The sequence below is a fragment of the Gobio gobio genome (genome assembly GCF_949357685.1).
Source record: "Gobio gobio genome assembly, chromosome: 10".
NCBI lineage: Eukaryota > Metazoa > Chordata > Actinopteri > Cypriniformes > Gobionidae > Gobio > Gobio gobio.
In genome coordinates this window covers 41,333,701-41,361,587 of record NC_137116.1, presented here as the reverse complement: position 1 = coordinate 41,361,587, position 27,887 = coordinate 41,333,701, and the positions used below count along the sequence as shown (strand labels likewise).

Below are 27,887 nucleotides of genomic sequence, written 5' to 3'. Positions count from 1 at the left end.
ATCAGGATGTGCTGTATAACGGTGATTAAGTGCTGCATTTACAAGCTATTGAGCGGGAGACATGCAAAACGAGATCATTGGCCCTGTGGTTTCTGACTTCACCAGAGGTTTTTGCGTAGATTTATGCCTGGTTTGTGAACTGCGCTTGCCAGGATTTAATTACAGTGTTTCATTCTCGTTGTTGACGAGCTGGAAAAATGCTGACACTCCTGTTCTTCTGTAATTACTTCTTGAGGAAAAGACAGAGGGATTGTAGATCACATTACATTTAATGAAACACTATAACAGGAATTCTTAGGTCTTAGAAGTGGCCCAGGACCTCTGAGAGACATTCTAATAACGTACTGGTTGATTGCCAGTGCCCTGTGTGCCTTTAGGTGGCAGTTAGATGGAGCCCTAGGACGTTAAATTATGCCCTGCAAGCCATCTTTTCTTTTGACTCATGGGAAATGTTTTGCCTAGTGTTGTTCGTACTCAGTCCTGCCCTGAGCATTGTTCAGAGTTCATCAAATAGCCATGATGATAAGCACACTCCATTGACCTGAGAGTCTGTCATGGTGGTAATACCCCTGCCAGGATGGCCAAACTACAAGAGTTTTCATTCCAGACGACATGAGCGACATGATCCTTTCCTCTTCTCCACCTCCGGGTCTGTGGCTTTTGGCTGAGATGAACTCTGAAATTTCTCTTTGCCCCCCTTAACCATATAGCAACTTGAGCTTTTTTTTTGCTTCTTTGAACCAGTGAGGATTCATTGGCTGAGGAATTTATAATCTATTTCGATCCCCTTTGGCTGAAATAGCTTCTCCCGCTTGAGGGTGCCAATTACAGTGCCACTGGTTCTGGGAGAGCGGGGGTGAGATGGAGATTGGATCACAAGTCCAATAGTGTCAGACCACTTCCTTGGCAAAGAGAAAGAACTGATCTGTGGTGCTAATATCACCTTTCAATCAGTCAAAACATCAACAAAGAACACTACACTACAATTACAAGTCTATTTGGCCATGCAGATCTAAACATCTGTTCTGAGTTCGGAAAAAAAATAAAAAAAAAAAAATATATATATATATATATATATATATATATATATATATATATATATATATATATATATATATATATATATATATATATATATATATATATATATATATATATATATAATATATATATATATATATGTATATATATATATATATATATATATGTATATATATATATATATATATATATATAAATATATATATATATATATATATATATATATATGTATATATATATATATATATATATGTATATATATATATATATATATATATAAATATATATATATATATATATATATATATATAAATATATAAAAGACCTAATAATTTTGAGTAATTTAATTTGTAATTTTCATTATTTTTTACATTTTCTTTTGTCATTTATGTTTTGTTTTATTTCATTGTTTTTTATTTTAAATGTTTAAATGTTATTATTTTGTATTAATTATTTTTATTTTATTTTATTCATTATATATTTATTTTATATTTATTTATTTTTGTGTGCTTTAATTTAATTTTGTGTAATTAAATTATGTTTTTATTTATTTACATGAATGTGAGTTATGCACATTTATTGGTAAATTAAATAAAAATATTTTGAAGAAAATCATCTTTTGCATTCCACAGAACAAAGTGGTTTAGAACAACATGAGGGTGAGTAAATGATGACAGAATGTACACATACATTTTGGGCGAACTATACCTTTAAGACTAAGATTTTAGTCTCTTTAGTAGCTTCACTAACATTTTATGACAAGCAAGGCATTGATGAATGATTTATGTGTAAATATATGATTAATGTCCTGTCCTTTATAGCTAAATTTAAAACTTTCTCACAAGCCTCAGACACTTAAACTACTGTTCTAGGATTCCTGTTAGTTGTGCCTCAAAGCCCAAAGGAGTTAATTTGAACTTATGGTCTGTGTTTGAACATCACAGATCTGTCAGAGCTTCTATATGTTCAGACTGTTAAGCCCATTTCAGCAGACTATAATGGCTTTCCAGAAGCCTTTATTTCAACAGTTTTTTAACGATAGCACGCTAAGCCTAGAATATTATTGATTTTCTCTTAGTACTGCAGCTTTTCAGCTTTTCAATGGTTTTCAAAACTGTATAATGTAATATAATTTAATACAGATCTCTTTAAAATACAGAGAGAACAGAAAAATAATACATACATTATTTCACATGACCAAGTTCAATAGTTTTTTTTCTCAATGTGAGTTTATCCTGTTTTTCTACAACACTGCTTGGGTGCAGTTAAATTATTGGTTTTCGCATTAATTCGCGTCTGGCTCTCCATATAAATGAACCCCTTTTGGTTTTGGTTTCTCAAGGCTCTAAATTCCACTGGTGAAGGATTGAGAGACTAATTTAAAAGGTTTTCATTTGCTGAAGAGACATTGTTTTTTCTTCTGTCTCTGTCTGTTAAAGGTTTGATACGACAGCGCGCATTAACGTGTAGCTGACACTCATCTGTATTAGAGAACACTTTCATTTTCAAACTGCCATCGTACAGCCACATATCAAATTTAGTTAATTTCTCTGACAGTGATATTGTGACAGAAATTATATATTTTTCAAGACTGTCGAATCAAACCAGTGTTTTTTTTATTGTTTTTATTAACAATCAATTACGTGTGTGTATAGTTATGTAAGTGATCTATAATAGCGATTTCAGGCTCTCAGAGTCTATTGAACCTGTGTGCCAGAATTACTCTCTGATTCAATCAGCTCTGATTCAGAGATCCAGTTTAGAATTAGATCAGATGCCAAGAGCTGAATGGAATGTAGAGTTTTTACATTCTGCAAAAGATTCAGTTTTTGAGCATATTTTTTGCTTGATTTTTGTGTTATCATTTAACAAATATAAAGATAGCGTCTTTCTGTTTTTAATCACAACTTGTCATTTAGCAGACTGTTAAATTAGCAGCTGCCAAAGATCGTCTCCAATGGGCTCACTTTTTAACAAGATACAAGGATACACTGGAGATGATCACACTGAATTTCTAGTTTTTGATGGAATACCTACCTGGAATCTAAGTTGTGCCTTTTATATTATTCCCATAGAAAGGCCCAACCACAAAACTAAGAAAACCAAGTCCAAATCATTAGCTTGTTTATATAAAACCTGATTCATGCTTTTGTACACAAGAACCCAATAAAAAATCAAGCAAAGCATTTGTGAAGCCACAACACCCACAACCTTGAGGCAGATGGGCTACAACAGCAGAAGACCCCACCGGGTACCACTCATCTCCACTAAAAATAGGAAAAAGAGGCTACAATTTGCACAAGCTCACCAAAATTGGACAGTTGAAGACTGGAAAAATGTTGCCTGGTCTGATAAGTCTCGATTTCTGTTGAGACATTCAGATGGTAGAGTCAGAATTTGGCGTAAACAGAGTGAAAACATGGATCCATCATGCCTTTTTACCACTGTGCAGGCTGGTGGTGGTGGTGTAATGGTGTGGGGGATGTTTTCTTGGCACACTTTAGGCCCCTTAGTGCCAATTGGGCATCGTTTAAATGCCACGGCCTACCTGAGCATTGTTTCTGACCATGTCCATCCCTTTATGACCACCATGTACCCATCCTCTGATGGCTACTTCCAGCAGGATAATGCACCATGTCACAAAGCTCGAATCATTTCAAATTGGTTTCTTGAACATGACAATGAGTTCACTGTACTAAAATGGCCCCCACAGTCACCAGATCTCAACCCAATAGAGCATCTTTTGGAATGTGGTGGAACGGGACCTTCATGCCCTGGATGTGCATCCCACAAATCTCCATCAACTGCAAGATGCTATCCTATCAATATGGGCCAACATTTCTAAAGAATGCTTTCAGCACCTTGTTGAATCGATGCCACGTAGAATTAAGGCAGTTCTGAAGGCGAAAGGGGGTCAAACACAGTATTAGTATGGTGTTCCTAATAATCCTTTAGGTGAGTGTATGTGAATATGCTTTATGAAGCATTGAGAGATCCTTCCATTTGTGTTAGTCTGCTAATGTTGCTGTAGCCAACCATAGAATTTTTGGAGTGACTGGAGAACAATGTGAATGTATTAAAAAAAGTGAAATGTCGTCTTTCTTTCATATATGGGCATGGTGTAAGTGTAACTTGCTTCAAAAGACACAGTGACAGACAAAATCTCATGTCAAGAGATGTTTTGTGGCTGCTAATGGAAGGGAATTAATGGATTCTGAAATGACATGTAAATGAGAGCTCCATCTGGTTTATTTGTGAGGCCTTTTATTAATTTTACGACTGAACTGTTTGACCGAAGTGACCTAGTTTATTAGCCCTTAATTGACTGTTTTTCTCTCCTGTTTCCCCAGAAACCTGTTAGATCGAGACACTTTCTCCAAGTCTGATCCTTGTAAGTATTTCTCTTTTTTTCATCGCTGAAGTATTTGTTTTTGAACCTAAAATCTCTCTTTTTTTTATATACAATCTCGTCCCTAGGCTTCACATGTTTTTAGGTTCGGTCTCTTCCACACACCTCTTTGACTTCCGCTCTCCACACTTTGCCTGCAATTTGTCTACTCTGCTATTTCTCCAAGTTGCCTAAAACACATGCATAGAATTTGCATCACAATGTGACAGCTTTTCTTAACTATCAACAAAAATGCAGAAGTGCTTAATATATGCAGAGTATGAACTCGGCCCTCTGAATACAAATGCTGCATGAGTCATGGGGACTTGTGTACAGTAAATCTCTCGCTGAAGACATGAGATTATGAAATAGAGAGCAATAGGTCAAATAGTCTGGCCTCCTTTTTTATTCTAATCCTTGCAAGAATAGCTTTTATTTCTTGGAGGTTGCTTTTTCATCAATGAAACTTGATGTTAAACTATTAAATTATTAGAATTCTCAGTTAAGTTTCATGTTCCATGATGCTGTGTGTGTAAAAATAATAATTTTGAAAATTACTTTGTTTGTTTTTCCTTCAAACTGTATGTCCTTGACCAGACGGTAGATGTTGACTCTTTAACCTTCTATTGAATTGCAAAGCAAGTTTTTTTTTTTTTTTGAGAAAATTGGATTATCATCTAATATAGTATGTATGGTCTGTTTGACCCCAGTAAAAATAACATCAATAATTGCATTTTTATTAATGTTTTGGAATTCTGGAGTGTCTGAGAACCCAAATTAGAATAATATTCTTTCAGTTTTTCATGGAAGACATTTGAGGCTTATGTTATTTTGTTTAATGATCAAACTTCAATCACAACAGAACTTGAGGGTTAAAAATTTACTTTGTCTTAATATTTTTCATATAATATTTTCTTAATCTGAAATGAAAAATAGAACCACAAGATTACATTGTACAGAGTATCAATTTTAAAAATGACATACTGTAAACCCAATATTGGAAGAAGACATTAAAAAAGAGATCTCATTTGCGACGTTTCTTTTCCATGGGTCTGTACACTATATTGCCAAATGTATTGGGACACCCCTCCAAATCATTGAATTCAGGCTTTGCCACAGGTGTATAAAATCAAGCAAGTCAGGCCTTCTCATCCAACATCAGTGCCTGACCTCACAAATGTGCTTCTAGAAGAATGGTCAAAAATTCCCATAAACATTCTCCTAAACCTTGTCGAAAGCTGTTATAGCTGCAAAGGGTGGGCCAACTCCATATTAAACTCTATGGATTAAGAATGGGATGTCATTAAATTTCATGTGCATGTAAAGGCAGGCGTCCCAAAACTTTTGGCAATATAGTGTACCTTGTAGCATTAAATCAGTATTAGTTTAGGTAAATGTGTTGATAAGATTCAAAAATGTTTGTTTTAATCATGAGCTTCTAGATGTTTTTCAGAGATGCATCTACTGTGACTGTAACCTAAAAGCTTTTTCTTAAAAATGAAATGGATGCTGATTTCTCTCTCTTTTTTTCTCTCTTTCTCATCTTCTCAGTGTGTGTTCTGTACACTCAGGGAGTGGAGTCTAAGCAGTGGCGTGAGGTAAGTGTCCACGTTCGGGAACAAACCTACAATCAGCTCTGACAGAGACTCCCTTATTTCCCCTAATCATCTCTGCATATCCTCTCTATCTCTCCGCCCCCTTCACTCTCTCCACAGCCCTCTGGTGCCCATCACTGCCCATTGATTCTCCTGTTGAATATTCATGAATCTGTCCCTTTGGCCCTGAGTGATTGGCTGTTAAGATGATTGTACACTTTCCGTTAGCGATTAGCATTAAAGTCAATCTGGCCCTAAAGTTACAGGCCAGTGCATTTGTAATGCTTCCCAGCTCACTGAACGTGATTTTTCACACTTAAATTGTGTTGAGAGAACCCGGCCCTTGGATTTGGCAGGTCATTACAATCAGCTGAAAATCGGACATCCTCAGGCTATCATATCCATCACTGAGCTAGCAAAAGAGACCTTGAATATGAAAAATCGCATTGCGGTACGCTTTTGCAAGTCTTGGTTTGTGTTACAGAGACCCTTTTAATTAAATCCCTTATTAGCAGGTGACAGTTGTTCCAGCAAGTGTTGTCAAGGCCGATGTGAATGCGTCAAAGTGTTCTTAAATGTCACGATGTGCGCATGAGGACCTGTAACAACTTTTTGACCCAAAATAAAACCGTACTGGTGTCGATCCTCCTCCTTCACAGCGGGTTTTGATGGAACACCTTTCTCATATGATGAAAGACGACAGCTTACATAATACTGAGCAGGTTGCTAACTCCGATTAGCTGCGTAGACTCTTTCTCCACTGCCTCTGCCCATGTAAGATGCCTCTTGTTTGGGTATAATACCAACGGCTGTGGAAAAGAGGCAGTCAAGCTGTAAGGGATTGATAAGGATGGAGTTTTCTTTGTGTGTTTCTCTGTCTCAGCAGGAGATTTGGGAGTATGTGTGTCTCTCTCTTTGTTACTAACACAGCGTAAGCGCCTTACTTTGACTGAGTGATTGTGTCCACAGTTTGACTACTGTACCCCACTTTCTTTTAACTTTTTTCTTTTTTTATATTTCATTCTTTATACAATAATAAGTAACTCAGTTATAAGCATTACAGTGATTTTACCATGATTAAGAGTGTTTTTATGTGCAAAATCCCCTTTAATGTAGTAAAACATGGCTTATTGCTTTATTTAAATATTTAATTTGATAAAAGACATCAGTTTTCAATAAATTATTAGTACTATTAAATTATAATATGCTCATATATATGTGTGTATATATATATATATATATATATATACATACATACATACAATATAAAGGTTCTGTCAGGGATATCATCCTTTCTGGAGTTTCCTCCTGACTGAAGTAGACACGCACTCTTTTAAAATAAAAAAAGCTGAATATGGCGTTAAACATGAATGATATGCTCCAACTACCACACACTCAGTTTCTTGCTTCCCATATATGAGCTGTCCATGATCGCACGGAATGATGGACAAGCGAAAAAGCGCATCAATGTCTTTGGCTTGACTAAACAAAAATTCCAACTAATAGAGATATTTTCTGAGTGGCATTCCAATAAAAAAAGAAAGTTTAACATGATTTGCAGTTGTAAATATTTATAAAACAAATCTGAAAGCTTAAGGCCTAAAGGCCTATTCACATCAAGAATGATAACTATAATGATTATTATAAGTCTATATATTATAAGTAACTATAAGTATTATGTTGTCTGCTGCATTAAATGCTCGAGCTATATTCAAATTTAGCATATGGCTTCGGCAGGCGTGTTTTGTGATACTAAGCGTCATAAATACCTGAGTCCTCCCCTTCCAATGTAAATCTGTGGTGAAAAAAGGAACTCCAGCATGCTCTAATTGAGAGCCAATTGAGAGCCTATTCGTAAACCTTGCCCAAGACCAAGGAAATATCAATCTGACGGTGTCAAATATCAAATCCTCACTGGAATTCCTCCACAAATTGTAATATTTGAAATTATTTGAATATTTGAAATTATATTATATTTGAAACAACATTCAGAGAAATCCCAAATATCTTAAATCCCACTTTCTAAGCTTACAGATATGTTTTCCCTTCAAATATTATTGACTGTTGAAAATCAGACCCCATGATGATTTATTTTCACTTAGAGCTTGAACTGTTTTTCATCACTGAGTGCGTTTACATACACGTTCTTAAGCCGATTATGCTTAATAAGCCGACAACGCACATGGTCATGTAAACGCGGTAACCCGTTTTCTTTTATCGGAGTAAGGTCATAAACTGTATAAGCATAAACTGGTCGGAACAGGTAGTTTTTTACCTCTTACCCCATTTTGCGCGGCATGTGAACGCATTAACCTGCTTTCTGTCGGCTTAATGAAATGCGCATGTGTGACAGGGGACAGAAACGCATTTAGACAGAGCGAGTGTTTTGCATGAAAGAAAGAAGGAAATGTATCACAAACGCAGCCTCTTTTAAGACCCAGAAAATTGTAAAAATGTGTTCTCATAGTAGAAGTGGTTCAGTCAAAACACTGCATCGTAACTGCATGAGAGAGTAATATATGAGCCATAGGTTTCCCGCTGACACGTTGTAAGCTTTATTTAACATCCCGACTGACATAACATATGGAATACTCGGAGTCAGATATGGAAATTATTATTTTTGCCGTCACTACAAGGAAATATTATGATTCTGTGCATCATAATTATTAACCTTAATTTTTGGCATCTTTCGTGATTTCACCCACTTGTGACTTCATCTTCTTGTCGCATCACTGCTATTGTGAGGTTAACAATTTACAAAAGTCAGCTGCCCCATATCAGACAATATTGTGTTTTATCCATAATATCTGAATGTTTTACACAGTAGTACTACTAGTACACAGTAGTACTTGTAGAACAACATGTTTCACCCCCTTTTCACTGTCTTGGCGTCGTCTCTAACACTCTAAGCTTTTCCAAAAGCAGTTTGAAGTTTTAAGTTAAATGTTTTTCTTTGCATCTCCTCTCTCCGATGGGATTTCTCTCCAAAAACATTTATGATTTCTTGGTTTTGCCCAAAAGGATGTTAGAAACCAATGCAATACTTGCAGAATAGAGTAATGCACCATATGACAAACATAAAAAGGCTTTATGGCTCTATATTGCAGCAGGTCAACAGAATGATTTATAGCAGCTGGTGAAATGATAAAGTAAAGCTAGACTGTGAGGTCGTATTAGCAGTACGCAAAGCATTATGCTGTGAATGCTAATGACTCTGTGCTCTGCTATCTTAGAGTCTTGCTTGGGAATATTCAGTCATTATGTTTATGGCCTTGAAATAGAAATTCAACCAATTTTTTTTTTTTTTTTTTTTTTTTTTTTTTTTTTACAGATTTAGGAGTTATTTGTGGTTCAGGCTATGTGTTTTGGAAATTATCTTTTAATTCTAGAGTTTATGCATATCTAAACTACAGCAGAGAACATCAGACAGACATGCCTCAGGTACTAACCATATATTGCTCTGCATGTTTGTTAGAAAGTCACTGTTGTGATGCAGTGTTTTTCTTTATCATTAACAAGAGCACTGTGGTCTTTACTGTATGTTTGAATCACTTTAAATCACCTTATCATTCCCTTATCCCTGATAAGCTGTCTCCTTCATTTCTGCACCGCCAGGGTGTTGTAACACCCTTCTGGTGATTCATTTATTTATGCATTTCTCATCTGCCTCATCTTGTTTAATTATTCATGGGAAACACAATTAGCTGAGGGAACCGACTGCAGAGCAGCCTTCAAGAATACAGTACAAAGATGACAGTCTTCTCTTCTCTTCTCTTCTCTTCTCTTCTCTTCTCTTCTCTTCTCTTCTCTTCTCTTCTCTTCTCTTCTCTTCTCTTCTCTTCTCTTCTCTTCTCTTCTCTTCTCTTCTCTTCTCTTCTCTTCTCTTCTCTTCTCTTCTCTTCTCTTCTCTTCTCTTCTCTTCTCTTCTCTTCTCTTCTCTTCTCTTCTCTTCTCTTCTCTTCTCTTCTCTTCTCTTCTCTTCTCTTCTCTTCTCTGACCACTGCATTGTCAAAGTTGATATTGATATATGGTCAAATACCAAAATGTATGCGCCTCTTGTGCCAATTCATTTGTGAAAATGATTCTTCATGCTTCCTCCCAACTATTCTTTCACAATTTGAGCCTGATGCATCTTGACATTGTCATCCTGGAACATGACCATTTTTTTTAAGAAATGACAAGCTACACACTCCATCAATTAGGGTTAGAAGAACTGTTGCCAAACATATAAGCAAATAAACAAATACTAACAGTGACTTTTTTTGTCCGGGCAGTGTATATAATACTAAATAATACAAAAATAACATAAATTCTTTCCTTCATTTCTTCCTTTTTTCTTAAATGCTTTAATTGCATTTCCTTCCTTCTTGTTTCCTTTTCCTTCCTCCATTTCCTTTACACTGGCATTAGATTCTGAAACGTTCACCCACCCTCTCTAACCCTCTTACGTTTCTTACATAAAACATACAATGGACACATCCTTGCAGAGTAGAAGAAGAAGAGGCACTTTTATCATTAGTGAATCAATCTGTAGTGGCTCCTGACCGTAAATATAAATAGGGCAGATTCTGGTTCTTAGCGGCAGTTTATGATAAACATTTTGTAAGATTTATATTGTAATCGCTGAACACATGCAGAACACTTTTGGCAGAGGTTGAGTTATTCAGCCTGAGGTGGCGCTCCAATGTGTACTGGAGTACACACGACACACATAGAACGCTATCTTAGAACTGCCTTAATGTATTTATTGCCTCTGAATGTTGTTTTCAAAAATGAAAGTTGTGGAGGAATTCCAGTAATGGGAATGCTTATGGTTGCACAGTAATTCAGATATAGCACAGAGAAAACTGTTATTTGTACATTAACATAGAAATCACAGTTGAAGTACTGCATTTGTTCAGGTGGACGCATAGACTATCATTAAAGTTGTATCCCATGCATGAGCTCAGAGCCTTCAACTCATTTATATTCGTGAATATTTATTACTTGTGTAGTCTTCATTTGCACACACACTCTCTCACACACACACACACACACACACACACACGCACACACACGTCTGGTTTACTATCTTTGTGGGGACTTTCCATAGACTTAATGGTTTTTGTACTGTACAAAGTTTACAAACTGTATATTCTATCCCCTCACAATAAACCTACCCATCACAGAAAACTTTCTGCATTTTGACATTTAAAAAAAAACTCATTCTGTATGATTTATAAGCTTGTTTCCTCATGGAAAGCCCAATTTAGGTCCCCACAGTGACATGAGTCCCCATGAGTCTGTTTATTTAGGTTGCAGTCCCCACCGGGATAGAATAACATGTACACACACACACACACACACACACACACGCGCGCGCCACACAGACATGCACATTACTGATTCTGAGCAGGGTTTCCTGTTGTTCATTAGGAGCTTGGATACTTCACCTCTCAAAATATCACCTCTTCTAGTTTTTCCTGTGGCTGCAGAGTCACAAGAACAGACCAGTTAATGGACTGGACAGAGATGTCTGTGGCTGAACGGTGACAACCTTTTCATTCCCATGTAGCTGTTCTCTCTCTCTCTCTTTTTGTGTAGTTTGGGAGAACCGAAGTCATTGACAACACCCTGAACCCAGACTTTGTGAGAAAGTACATCCTGGACTATTTCTTTGAGGAGAAGCAGAATCTTCGCTTTGACATGTGAGTTATTCCCTTTGATGCTGACACACAGAAATCTGCCTTACTCTCCGATGGGCTGTCCCACTCCGGGCTTTCTGCTCTTGCTCTGTCTGTTTGTCTCTCCCTCTCGCAATGCGTCTTCCTCTGTAATTATTGATGCTGCCTCTCTCTTGACTGTCATGTGTAAGGGGCTGGATCAGTGAAAGGGTGATAAATATTTCAGATGAGTTTTATCCTCAATCTTTACGCAGCGGTTCAAAAGCAAATGTGTGGCGTGGGATCCCAGATGATTTACAATGCGGTCCTCCCTTCCCTGCACCCAACTGTCCATCTCACTCTCATTCACCACCTTAAATGGGTTCTGCTGTGTTGAAAAGGGGCTGCTGCAGTGCAGGCTGCACTTAATTGGAGAGTTCAGTGTGCCGTCAGCAAGAAACCTTCCACGTTTATACCAACTCTCGCTTATACCAATGCAAATATTCACAGAGCCAACCAGCTGTGCCCCAGAACAGTGCTTCCACTCACATTTTAACAGCGGCAAGAATTTAAATGCAGCCTAACGGTGATCCGATTTAGGTTGAAACGTATAATTTCTTCTCCAGATGCAAATTCAAGTTTTGATTTGTCACAATGCAATGGAACTAGCAACAATATATATGGTGATGTACATCCGAGTGTGAAAAATTATTATAAAATAAAAAGACTAGGACTTGGTTCTATGCAGTGATTCTTGATAACATTTTGAGATGTGGGGCATTGCACTTGATGAACGTGAGCTTGCAGAGGCGGACCAAATGGTTGGATAAGTCTTGAGAGAAATATGTTGTTTTTTTTTCGCTGGAAGGGCCATTTTAATTAAACATTATACAAGGTCAATTAAAAAATTATAATAATTGCATGCTCAGATTTATTGTTCACAATAAGATCTGTAACATGCATTTAAAAAAAAAAACAGAGGTGAATTGTCATTTTATGCAGACTTTGAGACATTGAAAATATAAGAAATCAAAATATTATAATTATTATAAGTCTATTTTAGATCAAATAATGCAAGGATGATTGAACAACAAGAGAAAATGGGCCATGCTATCATCTAATAATACTGACTGAAGCTGTTCTCTTGGATTTCAGATATGACATTGACTCCAAAAGTCCTGATCTGGCCAAACACGTGAGTATATAGCAGCAATTTTAAGTGTTATTTTGTGTATATACTGTATGTATGTGCATGTGTGTTTGCTTGGATGTATATAAAAGTTCCTTGTGTTCATTGGCGATTGCACTCATATTTTGACATGCATGCTACTTCATTCTGCGGTTGGTTTTATGCAATCTAAAATGATTGAAAATTATGTCATATTTTGTGTCATCAAAGCTGTGCAAAACTGAAGAAGGAACGTTCTCTCTCTGGGTCTCTAATAAAACTCACTTTGGCTCATAATAGTACAATATGGCACTGTATTCTGCATAAATAGAAACCACAATTTGTTCCCAATTAAACTGATAAAAGGCAAGCTAAAATAATGGATTCAGGGACGAATTCACTAAACGCTTGCACCACTTTTTATTCAGTCATTCTTTTTAGCAGAAACAAGCTTTCTTTCTATGTAAATTAGACTTATTATAATGTAATTCACAATCAAATTCACTATTTGAGCAATTAATGAGAAGTATAATGAATTATGAAATTATATTATTATTATTATAAAATGTATATAGTATTATAAAATAATAGGTTGTACGTTTTTGGGCCTTTTTAAATAATTGCTTGAGTTTCATAAATATAAAACCTGTACCAAAACTATGCAGACAGTAAACAACTGAGGGCAGTTTATGAAATAATGGTTTTGTATAGAACCAACCGATTGTTTTTGTGCTTGTGCGTCCGTTAATTTTAAGTGAAATTCAGATTCATGATTCGGTTTTATCACTCTTTTTTTATTTTGATCTGTAATCTGTGATCATCGTGGGTGTTTTCCCTTTCTCTCTTCTCCAAGATCCTTTCTCACTATACTCTAACTCTCGTTTTTTCTCTCCTATCCTCTTCGGCCTGACTTCTTCAATTCGTTTGTATTTTTTTTTTTTTTGTCTTTTCTGTTACATGATATGCTCTGTTGTTATTGATATATTTGCGGCCTCACCTCCCTCCTGGAAGCCCTCCGATTTGAACGTACGTCTCTGCCTTGCACTCTTTCTCTTTACCGGTACAACTCATTTATACCCAGTACCACCCTGACTCGTTCTGCTCTCTCTCTCTCTCCTTTATTTCCTGCTTGCCAATCCCACCTCCTCTGGGCCATCTTTTGTTCGGGCCGCCCTTCTGTAGGACTTCCTAGGTCAGACCTTCTGCACTCTGGGTGAGATAGTGGGTTCACCAGGCAGTCATCTGAAAAAGCCTCTGGGGTAAGAAGCTAATGCACTGTTCTATGAGCCATGCCTACCTCCTCAATCAGATCAGGATGTATTCAAAGTTAGAGAAGCTCTATGGGCTCAACGATTGTGCCTGAAACCCTCTCAGACAGATTACTAGGCACAGGAAACAAAGAATTGACTTCTGTTCTTAAATAGATCGCCTTAATTCCTATTGGCTGCCTGTCTACGGTATCTACACTGTAAAAAGGGGAATTACATTGGTGTTTTTGAGCCACGTATACTATGAAATTACATAAAAAATTGCATATACACTACTGTTCAAAGTTTGGGGTTGACCACCACGGTGGAGCTGAAGACATCCAGGGCAGATCAGGCGGAACTGGGACAAAGAGTACATATGGCTAGGGTTGCCTTCTAGGACCGTGTCAAAATGGCAGAGAGTTGAGTAATGGCCTCCGTGGCCATAGCAGGGCAGGAGTAATGTGCGGTATGTTGTAAGGCAAGCAGAGTCTTCAAATGACTTAGGAAGTTAGAATGACCTCTCTGGTCAAGACGAAACAGTCAGGGTGTTCAATAATGGCCACCGTTGCCATAACTGGGCAGACACAGTGTTCCAGATTGACCTATGTGGTCCTATCAGGGCAGACAGGAAGTACAGGGAGGATCTCCCTGGTCGTGTCATCATGGACAGAGAGTTCAAGAGCCGATGCCACCGCCTCAGGAGGAGTACGAAGTGGGAATGGCCCACACACAAGATGGCTGTAGCCATCACAGGAAGCACAGCTAATGGTGGAAGGACCTTTGAGACTCCTAGACTCAGGACCACTGAATTTGGGTATGCTGAGCTTGAGGACGATGTTGGGACCATTGAGATGCCAGCTGTTCACACCATAGTGTTGTTAAAAGTACAGACTTTGGTACCAAGTTGGTAATGAAATTTGAAAAATGTGACGATACCTGCATTTCCCTCTAGCATTTTGAGCCCTGTTGAACAGATTCCTCTGATTGGCCATCGTGTTCACACGCTCAGTATATCTGTGATTGGCTACGATGATCAACGCTCCAAAAACATGTTGTAAATAGACATCCTTGATGCTCTTCTTCACTGAGCACTTACACGGATATACACAAGAGTGTTTGAAAGCAGGCATCTTTCAGCAGATCCCTAATATATCCACTTATAGACAGATCTGCTGATAGACGGCTGCTTTCAAATGCTCCTGTGTGTTTCTGTGTAAGCGCTCAGTGAAGAGCATCAAAGACGTCTATTTACAGCATGTTTTTGAAGTGTTGATCATTGCAGCCATTCACAGACATATATGTTGAGCTTGTTTAAAAACTTTGACAACACTATAATACCGACATCAGTGGTGGGTCCACCAAACTAGAAGCCATTCTCAAACGCCTAGGAAATGCCTTAGTAGTTTTAGATGCAGCGGCCATGACGACTGGAGACTCTGGCATGGAGGGTATGTCATGAGGAGGCTCTAGCGTGATGTAAACCTTGAGCCTTGTGTGTTTTGACTTTGGCCAAGCAGCTATCATGCACTCCACTTGATCGGCTTAAACTGTTTTCCTGTTTAGATCTTGCTGAAATGGGCCGTAGCCTGGTGTTCTGGTGTAGTTCAGAGCATTATAGCTGCGGAATGATGATGGATACTCCCATCTATCCCTCACCATCTGTGTTTTATGTCACTGTAGCAGATTAGGCTTGTCGGTGCAGATTGCAAACGCTAATGGAACACAACCAGACTTCCATGCTGCATTTACTCCTAAAGAATTTGGCAGACAACCTTTAGAGGTGGAGGTTTCTTCAACTGCTGCCACTGGCATTTTAGAAAAAAAAAAAAAAACACTTTTGGCATTTGAAATTACATTACACTTTCAAACTTTTTGCATAATTTGACTTTCACAGATAGATTTAAAAAATATTTCATTGATTTTTCTTTATTTTTTAATATGTCACCTCAAACAATCTCATTATTTGAGTAAACTAAAGTGTGTATGTATGTGTGTGTGTGTATGTATGTATGTATATATATATATATATATATATATATATATATATATATATTAGAAATATTAGAAAATAATCATTCATAGTGTTCTGATTATTCTTATTTTACAACAATATTTAAATGTTAAGCAAATGTAAAATTGATACAAAAAATTAAAATGTTTTTGAAATATAGAAAACATAAGTGCGAGGGCATAATCTAACCTTCATATAGCAAAAATAAAAACCTACCCTTGGCACATAAAAGTGCAGACACATCTTCCCTCCATAATTTTTTAATCTATGCTGGCTGCTTGTACAGAATGCAAAGAGAATACAAGCTTTAGTTTTGGAGCTAGATGTAATGATTGCAGGGTTTAGTCCGCCTTTATATACAGTACGTGATTGAGTGCTGTGAGTGGAACAGACCCTATTGATCAACCTGAACCACCCACCCAATCTCATGCTGGACTGAGGCGTCTGAATTGCTTTCATTTATGGGGCATTATCTGTGCAGAAAGGAGGGTGCGATTGGTGAAATTTGGATGTGAAGAAGAGATTGCCCAGTGATGATGAGCTGTTCTGCTCAAAATCTCTGGGAGTTTAAGAGCTTTAGGGGGGAATTTGAGCCCCAGATCTCTGTACAGTTTTCCCAGATGATGTTGAACTAGATGGAGTCAGACAGGGAAGAGTGAGGGCTGGAACAGAGAGAGAGACTGCATCCACACAGCAGCAGAAATGCTTGTCAGTTCTGTTTTAGAGCGCTAAATAAGGTTGTGTCTGTACAGAATTCTGTTAGTTGTCAGAGTAGCAACTGGTTTCCACACTAAAGTGACTGTCTTAAATGTTCAGGACTCACAAACAAAGTATGACAGCATTTCATATTGGATGGAATGAACGGTACTGTAATCAACACCTGCTGTCTGTAGTGTCACTGACATACTATGCAAAAGTCTGGATGTTTCACAAAAATATTTGCCTTGAGATATTTATTTTTATTTACTGCTTTAGTGTGTCAGTAGAAAATATTCATTTTAGTTTTCCAAAAGTTCCATCTGCATATTAATTGAGTAAAAGTCCAGTGAAAAGCACACCAAATATTGATTTGATTACTTAAAATTATAAATATAAAGCTGTTAATGCCATTAATGCCACTGTACACATGACATGAGGCACACAAATATTGCAGTTAATCTGAAAATGATACAGTTGTTAGCCTTTAAAAAATATTAATGAAAAATGGCAAATATAAATAGATATTTGAAATATACAGTAGATATCAAATAAATCAGACTGTCCTCCAAAAAAAACAGACTCTATGGGTCATTTTTCAAGCACCTTATTGTGACGTTTATTTATGTTTTAAAGTCATGCGCTCTCTAGCTGGCGTAAAAATAATGACAGTGTCGTGTTACCAATCAAAATGTGTGTTCATTTAAATGCAATGTGTGGACTTTTTACCACCATTTGTCATATTTCCATTTAGCAAAAATATTTTTTTATTAACAACTACACCCACCCCACCTATGACATGTTGAAATAAATAGATCGATGCACACACTAATGGCTAATATTGTCCACAACCCATTGCGATGAGTGACCTTTTTGCAAGAGAGAGGTTTAGGTAAAGCTTCATATTGTCAACGTTTATAAATAAACTGGGCCATTAAATATATGCTAGGCCTTTTATATGCATTATTATGCAAAAATAGTAGGAGAGTTCTCTGCATTAAAAATGCCCACAGCTGGCAGATCAAAATGCTGCTACTTTTCTCTCCAATGCGGTAGGAAGAATAATTGACTAGATTCTTTACAAAAACTTGACAAAAATGCTATGCGGTGCATAGTACAAGTCGGTGAATTGGAATACAGCAATTGACTTTGGTTTTGTGTTAATGCAAACTTTATTTGACTGTATAACAGACGGAAAGAGTAACTGAAGAAAAATAACTTTGTAATCAGTGTGTGCAATTGAAGAATCAAAAAATTGTGGGGAAATGCCTGAGCATAGGATGACCTGCTTTTGAACAGCCTGTCGTCTTTATTACACACTGACAAACTCTCTAATATCGTCCTCTTTCCACTCTTCTCTAATTCCCCATAGCCTTAGAGCTGTCTTTGTGTATCTATTGCAGGAAACAGACTATAGCGTTCACTCTATCTATTCTGTGCTGCTGATATAGATGCAGTCACCTCTTGAAATGTATCCATCCGTTGTGTTGAAATAAATAAATCACAGAGACTACAGACTTGGCAGCTGAATACAGAGAATTGTTTGGCAATAAAAAGAGAGTATGGAGAATTTAGCTGCGAGCTGAACTGCTTTAAGACAAACTGCAAAACTAGTCTGATTGGATTTGAATTTTAGCAATGTTAAATTCATCATCTCCCTTCACTGGCTGTGTGCTGAAAGAACACAACTCATAGCCCAGCTTTAGATTCAATTAGAGCTGTCTACACTTCAGATCGTGTTCATATAGGCGATATAGGAAGGGAGGTAACATAAACCTTATTGAATACAGTACATTTAGCCCATCTGTGCCTTAAAAGCACCTGTAAATCGTTCTCCTTTAGTGGTGGAGATTTAATCAGATTGACCCCAAAGTAAGGCCATTTATCTTTGAACAACAAAGAATGTATGTATATTATATATGATTATTTTTTTCAGGGAGCATCAGTAGCAGTTACAGCTTACTTGGTGCATTTGATTAGACCAAAGGAAAAAAATACATTTCTTATTTCTGCTTATTTTGCATTTTCATTGTATAGAAAAGGGCAGCTTTGACATTTGGATTTTTGTGCCCATTCAGTTTGAATGGGCATGATGCTTCTGGCCCGTGGCATTGGGTTATTATGTCATGCTGATGGATTGGGCCTATGCTTTATATCAGCGTTAAACAGGACTTGTATGCTTTGATTCTGGATTTGCTGAGCTGCATTGACAAATAGAGAGGGAGGGGGCTGGGGGAAAAGAGAGAGAGAGAGAGAGAAATATGGGCCAGTGAGTCTTATCTAGGCCTCAGAGTCGATACTCTGGTGGGACAACACAGCCATGTGTTTCTGACTGCAGGCTGTTTGAGCTTTTTACTGAAGAAAAAAGTATTTCACATTTAAATGGTAGCAAGTCAAAAAAACAGCAACTAACTTTTGCCCTCGATGACGGCACAGCCCCAAACACCCATCCCCCCCTCACCCCTGAAGATAAACTAACTGCAAAAATGTGTTGTGATGCAGCTCTGATACACTGGAGCTATTTCTACCTGATCCTACTACTGACTATTACAGTCTACTTTCATTGGAGAAAGGTTGATTTAGTCATATACATATTATGAAACTGACCTTTCATCAAACTAAGTAGCTATTATAGACATGTTGTACAGTATAATCATTATATATATATCAATGTCATATATAATATTATATAATCAATACACCACTGCACCCAATGCTTTGCATTGCACTTGATGATGTAAGGCTTGGATGCAGCTGCTCGGCTATGGAAACCCATTCCATGAAGCTCTCTACACACTGTTCTTGAGCTAATCTGAAGGCCACACAAAGTTTGGAGGTCTGTAGCTATTGACTCTGCAGAAAGTTGGCGACTTCTGTGCACTGTGCACCTCAGCATGCGCTGACCCCTATCTGTGATTTTTTACGTGGCCTACCACTTCATGGCTGAGTTGCTGTTGTTCCCAATTGCTTCCACTTTATGATACCACTAACAGTAGAAAATTTAATAGTGAGGAAATTTCACAAATGGACTTATTGCACAGGTGGCAACCTATCACAGTACCACGCTTGAATTCACTGAGCTCCTGAGAGCGACCCATTCTTTCACAAATGTTTGTAGAAGCAGTCTGAATGCATAGGTGCTTGATTTTATACACCTGTGGCCATGGAAGTGATTGGAACACCTGAATTCAATAATTTGGAGGGGTGTCCCAATTCTTTTGGCAATATTAGCCGCTTTTCCACTGTCGGCCGAACGGTTCTTAAAATAGTAAGGAACGGTTTCAGTTGCTTTTCCACTTGAGCGATTACAAACTGTTCTCATCCCGAAATTCTTGGCACAGTTGTCTAACCGTGCTAAACCGCGCTGGTAGAATCTGTGAAGTGACGTTGCCACTCATGATTTGTTTCTTTTTTCAGTTGCCAGGCTACCAGTTTCTCTGTAGCTGGCTGAGCGCTCTATTTGAGCGACGTAAACACAAATTAATAATAAAATTAAAATAAATATCTTATCAGCCTCCACAATGCAGTCGTTATTTACATCTCATTTCATCAGTAAACCATTGTGTTACCAAGCCCCACAGTGTAAAATGAAACCAGAACCGTACCAGCTGGCCTGGAATAGAATGGTTACATAATGAGAACCGTTCGGCCCAGTGGTGGAAAAGCGGCTATAGTGTATCAATATCATACATAATATTATATAATCAATATTTAGTTTAATATTCATAGATTTTAAAAAAATTCTTTAATAGTAATTATTTAAAAATAATATATATATAAATTACCCCCTTTAGCCTTCAGAACTGCCTTAATTCTACGTGGCATTGATTCAACAAGGGGCTGAAAAGTTCTTTAGAAATGTTGGCCCATATTGATAGGATAGCATGCAGTTGATGGAGATTTGTGGGATGCACATCCAGGGCACGAAGCTCCCATTCCACCACATCCCAAAGATGCTCTATTGGGTTGAGATCTGGTGACTGTGGGGGCCATTTTATTACAGTGAACTCATTGTCATGTTCAAGAAACCAGTTTGAAATGATTCGAGCTTTGTGACATGGTGCATTATCCTGTTGGAAGTAGCCATCAGAGGATGGGTACATGGTGGTCATAAAGGGATGGACATAGTCAGAAACAATGCTCAGGTAGGCCGTGGCATTTAAACGATACCCAATTGGCGCTAAGGGGCCTAAAGTGTGCCAAGAAAACATCCCCCACACCATTACACCACCACCACCAGCCTGCACAGTGGTAACAAGGCATGATGGATCCATGTTCTCATTCTGTTTACGCCAAATTCTGACTCTACCATCTGAATGTCTCAACAGAAATCGAGACTCATCAGACCAGGCAACATTTTTCCAGTCTTCAACTGTCCAATTTTGGTGAGCTCGTGCAAATTGTAGCCTCTTTTTCGTATTTGTAGTGGAGATGAGTGGTACCGGGTGGGGTCTTCTGCTGTTGTAGCCCATCCGCCTCAAGGTTGTGCGTGTTGTGGCGTTACAAATGCTTTGCTGCATACCTCGGTTGTAACGAGTGGTTATTTCAGTCAAATTTGCTCTTCTATCAGCTTGAATCAGTCGGCCCATTCTCCTCTGACCTCTAGCATCAACAAGGCATTTTCGCCCACAGGACTGCCGCATACTGGATGTTTTTCCCTTTTCACACCATTCTTTGTAAACGCTAGAAATGGTTGTGCGTGAAAATCCCAGTAACTGAGCAGATTGTGAAATACTCAGACTGGCCCGTCTGGCACCAACAACCATGCCACGCTCAAAATTGCTTAAATCACCTTTCTTTCCCATTCTGACATTCAGTTTGGAGTTCAGGAGATTGTCTTGACCAGGACCACACCCCTAAATGCATTGAAGCAATTGCCATGTGATTGGTTGATTAGATAATTGCATTAATGAGAAATTGAACAGGTGTTCCAAATAATTCTTTTGGTGAGTGTATATTACAACACATTCATATCACAAATCTTAACACAGTACGTCAGAGTCATAGTACATGAAGTGGCATCAGCAGGTCAGCAAAACTGCAAAAAATATGTATGATTAAAAAAAAAACTTGTCCCATCTAAACAGTCATATTGAATAGGAAATCTAGTGTTAATCCATCACCTTGGATGAATTAAATTGGAGTTCACACATTCAGCACAGGAATCCGTAAAGGTCTAAGGCGCTCCATATTATGCAAATACACAAACATTCACACTGAAGGATGTTTTTTTTTCAGTGCGTCCCCATCACAAAATGAAATTTTAAGCCATTCTGTCACATTCAGCGAGCTCAGGACAGGAAATGCATTTTCCATTCCATCTAGAGCAGCACTCTAGGCTATAGGGCATTTATGAAAGGGAATTGTTATCATAATGTATACAATGATTGCTCTCGGCAGAGTATTTAAATCGCAGACAGACCATGTAAAATGCCTCCAGTTCCGGAAACATATTTTACCTCATGGATATTCTTCCCGTTGTCATTTTGACAATAGCTGATTTGTTCACTTAGTGGTCAACGTGAGGGCAGGATAAATCTAAGTCTCATGAGTGCAAAGGCACACTGCCATCTCTGTGATCTCTAGAAGGACTGACTCTTGTTTTTTTACTACAGTAGGAGTAACACTCTTACGGTGCTAGATTGTTAAACAGACTCCCCTATAGGCGGTAGCCTATAGCCATAAGGACAAAAGCAAACAGAATTATAGATATGAACGCTATTAATCCCTATGCACAGTCAGATAGCAGTGCTAGGAAGAAGAAATGCATCAGCTATGACACAAAAATGACTCTCTGAAGAATATCTCATTCAAGGAAAGTCAGAGACCCATAGTCAGCACAATTTCAGGTCTGTAACAAACATCCTCTTCTCTTCTGCTTGATGAATGGCTTATGTTTAGCTGAGGTAGATCCTGTACTCCATTATGTTGAATTGATGGTTTTATGAATAACATTGAATTGTAGGTGTGCGTGCATTCTCGCACAATAAAGAATAATTATTCACTTGAAGCTTGTTTAACTACTTAAGTAGCTCTGGATGTTGATAATGAGTCTTCATTATGATAAAGCAATGATCGGTTAGCCAGGAGGTTTCCTTTAAATTACGGATTATGCAGCCACTTGCGAATAATGTGCGTCATTTTATTTGATTTGGTTTGGTTAAAGCCATTTTGCAGGTTTCTTCGGCTGTCATAATATTCACTGTTGCTGTGTTCAGTCTTTTGAGGCTGTTGAAACACTAAACTCCACAAGTGGTGGAGAACGGTGCACCAATCTTAATTCAAATCCGGGTGAATTTAAGGATTAAGGTTTGTCTGTCTAAGTATGAAAAGCAATTGGATATAAATTATAATCTCATTCCAACCCCTTGTGGAGTTCTGGAGATTTATGTAATGCAGCTTGACTGCGACTCGCTCTGCGCAGTGAATCAGCGATCCATCATATCTCACCCTCCGCTCTGTTTGTCTTAGTTTCACATGAAATGAGTCTGGATAAACTTATTCACTTAATCTCTTTGTTAGACAGATGAATGTAAATATTCCTAACAGCTCAATGGTCTGTGAATACACAGCTTATCGCTCCCAAACAGGGCTGTTTATTTCAGGTACTCTAGTTACATACGTGCTCACATACTCGGAAACACATGAATATTTCATCTTTAATCTTTTTTGAGTCTTTCTCCGTTTTCTCTCATTCTACTTTCTTTCTCATGTTCAATACATATTCTTTTAGAATGATACTCAGTGCTTAAAATCATATGGCATAGGATACGGGGACCAAGTCAAATTTAGTATTAAGTGGGCTGTATCAATATCATTCTTACACGCACACACACACACACACACACACACACACACACACACACACACACACACACACACACACACACACACACACACACACACACACACACACACACACACACACACACACACACACACACACACACACACACACACACACACACACACACACACACACACACACACACACACACACACACACACACACACACACACACACACACACACACACACACACACACACACACACACACACACACACACACACACACACATGCTGGGTTTCCATGTTTTATGGGGACTTTCCATATTCTCAAAGATATAAAGATTTTTATACTGTACAAATTGTATATTCTATCCCCTAAATACAACACTTTCAAACAACTAAGAAGAATATACTAAGAAGACCAAACAATGTCCCAACAAGGTTAAAAAAAGTCTGGTATTTGTATACTTGTTGGGACATTTGGTCCTCATAACATGGGGTTTACCAGGACCACATATTGAGATGAATACTGTTCAAAATACAGTTCTAAATAGAGCATATTTTACACAGTTTTTAATCATGTATACACTATTAACTTTAAAGTCGTAATAAACATTTTAACATTTTAATTTACATATAACCATTCTCTGTTATCACTTTTCCACCAAAATGGTGGCTCCGGAAATCTGAGCCGGTGATACTCTTTTGTCATGACGGACACCTTATAATGAACATTTTTGTATTATTATTTATTATGTATTATTTTTAACAGCATTATTAATAATTGTTATCATTTTGTAAAGTAGTTTTTTTCCCTCTTAAATTTTAAAATCTCAAAGACTCCCTAGCACCCTTTTGTGGACCCATGGGAAACACCTGCCATCTTAGTTGGCCTCTCATCGCAGGGCCCGGGACAGTGTTCCTTACAGCCCTGATTGTTCCTCTGTTGCCTTTTTCCCCCTCTCTCACCTGTCAACCTGCTGTCTACTTAAATACCAACATAATCCTTCACCCTAATGATGAAATGTGCAAACATCTCAATTCCTGCTGTATAGACTGACAGTGCTGGCTAGCGTTAAATCCTGCTATGCATCTTCCTTAGCCATGTGAGATGACATTTAAGCATTTTCGATTATCCAGAGGGCTTTTGGCAGGTTTAAGACATCATGGGACATCACGTTTAATTACAGTGCAGTTTATTTTGTTCTTCGGTACAGTGTACAATTTTTCTGTGACTCTTAAGAAGATGAGTATATAGAGAAATCTACCTTTATTGTTAACCCTGGAGTCTTTGTCAACAATTTGATGAATGGCTTCTGATATAACGTAGAAATACCTCACAAGCCACAAGTACCGAGCAATTTGTTATGCTGATGAGTAGCTCCATAAATCACCTGCTCTTCTCACATGAATTGATCAAATCAGGCCTGCCCATTTGAAATGAGAAACTGAACCGCTACAGATGCCATGCTGAAGAAAACGCTGCACCGAGTGCAACAAAGACCGAAAATATTCAGCATAATACTAACTAACTCCTCTCTCACAGCCAACTTTCTTTCATCTGTGATCAGTATGTAAAAATATTCCCCCTGTTCCTTAAGGACAGGATTTGGTGTGCATACTTTGTTAAAGTACTGTTTGATCATAGCGAACAGGTCGGGCTGTGTGATGTTGACTTATAAGTCATTTGGCTTTGAATGGCGGATTTGGGACAGTATCATTGATCCTCCGAATCTCCATTGGCCCCAGTAAAAGGTTAGAAAGTTGATATCAAGCTCTCGGCTATGTGCAAAAGATGCCTTGATCTCCTTCCTCATGCTGGTGTGCGCTCTAGATCATCGTTATTGCTTATGTCAACATTATCGAGCTTTCCCTTGGAAGGTGCAATGCTGTGAATGCCAACAAAATCTGCCCATAGTCAAATCATTTGAAGCAATCAGTTACATCAAAATTTTTAAATTACGAAATGAGAAGTTTAAGTAAGCAGAACTGGCAGATTTTTATTTCGTATTCGTATAATGAAAGCTATATATTCATACATTTAACCCTTAAAGACCTATTTTTGGGGCGCCTGACTTGCCTCTACTTTTCTTTGTTTTTCTCACCCATTCTAGCAGTTAGCATCAAGTGTCATATATCATTTTAAACAGGAGAACATTAAGTTTCCATCTAGCTCATTTGAAGTCCAAATTTTAAATTTATTTAGTCTGAGAATGGATTAAATTAATAGAATTTTAAGAAAAACGGCAGCAAAAATGTGGTGTTTTTACTGTGAACTCAAACAGAACTTCATGAAGTTTGGATTTTTTCCTTTAGAAAGTTAGACTTGGTTGTTTTAAACTTCCATATGACATTTTGTCTACGTGTAACAATCTCTCAGCAATTATAGCCATTTATTGTAATATTATTCTAGGCGTTTTTGAGTGAGAACAGGAGTATTTTATTTACTGACAATGTAGATGTGTCCAAAAAAGTTCAGTGAGTAAAATAAATAGAAGGATTGTTATATAACAGCAGAACACTGAAACGGTGTAAAACACAAACTACATACAAATAGAGAAATATAATGACTTTTGTGTGCTGTGCTATGTGAGAGAGTGTGTTTATTTTGGTTTATTTTCATGCACGCAAATACACACCCACTTTCACGTTGTGTCAGAGAAACATGTGATTGGCTCAGGGGAACAACCCACATGCGTTTCCTTGACGAATCAATTCTGCAGATTTTGATGACGCATCCACGCTCACCATGGAGCCTCTGAATAATTAATCTGAAAAGCTGAGATTCTCCTCTTTACAGTGCATTTTACAGCATACAGATTGGATTAGCGGGTTAAAAGTAATTAAATATTCTAGAACGATAGTTTTTTTTTAGGGCGGCTGTCTCTGTCTTTAAGGGTTAACTTAAAATGATCATGTAGGCTAATATCAACTTGCATATTTTTTGTTGTGGAAACTTGGTTAAATTTAACTAGCTAATTCAATAATGGCTAACTTGCTAATTGCTAAAACAATACTTTGATAGTATTAGCATAGGATAGCAATTGTTGAATGTGTACAGCAATATAGAACATTTAATATACCAAGCTCATGCTCCACTCGTCACCATGATGGTAACCCCCCCAAAAAACCCAACATAACAGAAACTCTTCTAAATTAGTATAGCTAAACATTAAACACTAAATCTCCCACTTAACAACAGCAACATCTAACACTTAATTTTAGCATTTACTCTCCCTTTCAGTGTCATGTTCAAGTGGCAAAGCATGCTGGGAAATAGAAATTCCAGCCCAGTGTTAGTTACATTTAAGTTTGTCTAAATTCAAAGAAACAAGTTCATACAGCTCAAAACAATGAAACAATTCAGATTACTAAAATGTGTCAGTTTTGTGAACTCAAAATAAAAATAAAGTTCTATACACTCACAAAAGTTAATTTGATTGAACTAATTTGTTTAATTCAAGTTTACCCTACTCAAACCAATTAATTATTTTGAGCGTTCGGGTTTACAGTGTGCAGTTTGTGTTTAATTTATACTGAATTATATTATTGCAAAGTATTTAGCATCCTTGCTGAATAAAAGTGACAGCAACAACTTAATGTTATAAAAGATTCCCATTTCCAATAAATGCTGTTCAGATAATCTTTCTGTTAATCAAAGAACCTTGAAAAAATATATCACTGTTTTCACACAAAAAAATATTAAGCATCATAACAACTGTTTTTAACATGGATAACAATAAGAAATGTTTATTGTGCACCAAATCAGCACACTAGAATGATTTCTGAAGGATCATGTGACAATGAAGACTGGAATAATGATCATCACATGAATATATCACATTTGAAAATATATAGAGACCATATTTAGAAAATAGAAAATGGTTATTTTAAATTGTAATAATATTTCACAATATTACCAAACTTTTGAATGGTAGTGAGAAAAGTCGATCTGAACTGACAGTGTCTGTATTTTTAGATTCTGCATTGAGTTTAATGGCTGAGAAATGTAAAAAATCTTATTTTATGCCCATGTGTTAAACAGCTTGGATTATCTGTTCCAGGTCATTGCTTCAATGGCAATACTGTATGCAGTAAAAAAAAAATGTATATAACTTTTTCAATTTAAACTTGATGAAAGGAAAATTAAACTCTGGTGAGTTTTCATTAATACGAATAAAACGGCGTGCTGCGTTCAATGTCAGGCTAAAGGCACCGAGGGGTTCAGACTATGATCAGACGCTAATCAATTGGCAATGCAGCAGGGAGAGGCGTGAGTGCCATTGATTTTGCTCTTCTGCAGAGC

General features: G+C 37.4%; 1 protein-coding gene across 2 annotated transcripts in view; it reads left to right on the top strand.

Annotated features, from left to right (window-relative positions):
* cpne5a (copine Va) overlaps nucleotides 1-27,887 on the top strand; it is an 82,819-nt gene that overhangs the window by 12,779 nt on the left and 42,153 nt on the right. The window contains exons 2-7 of one of the 2 annotated variants that reach the window (XM_079827321.1): nucleotides 4,392-4,432; nucleotides 5,981-6,027; nucleotides 11,608-11,711; nucleotides 12,822-12,861; nucleotides 13,846-13,860; nucleotides 14,017-14,093. In XM_079827321.1, coding sequence (XP_079683447.1) covers nucleotides 4,392-4,432; nucleotides 5,981-6,027; nucleotides 11,608-11,711; nucleotides 12,822-12,861; nucleotides 13,846-13,860; nucleotides 14,017-14,093 — 324 coding nt within the window. The remainder of the gene's footprint in view (nucleotides 1-4,391; nucleotides 4,433-5,980; nucleotides 6,028-11,607; nucleotides 11,712-12,821; nucleotides 12,862-13,845; nucleotides 13,861-14,016; nucleotides 14,094-27,887) is intronic. The other variant, XM_079827322.1, reaches the window with a different exon arrangement.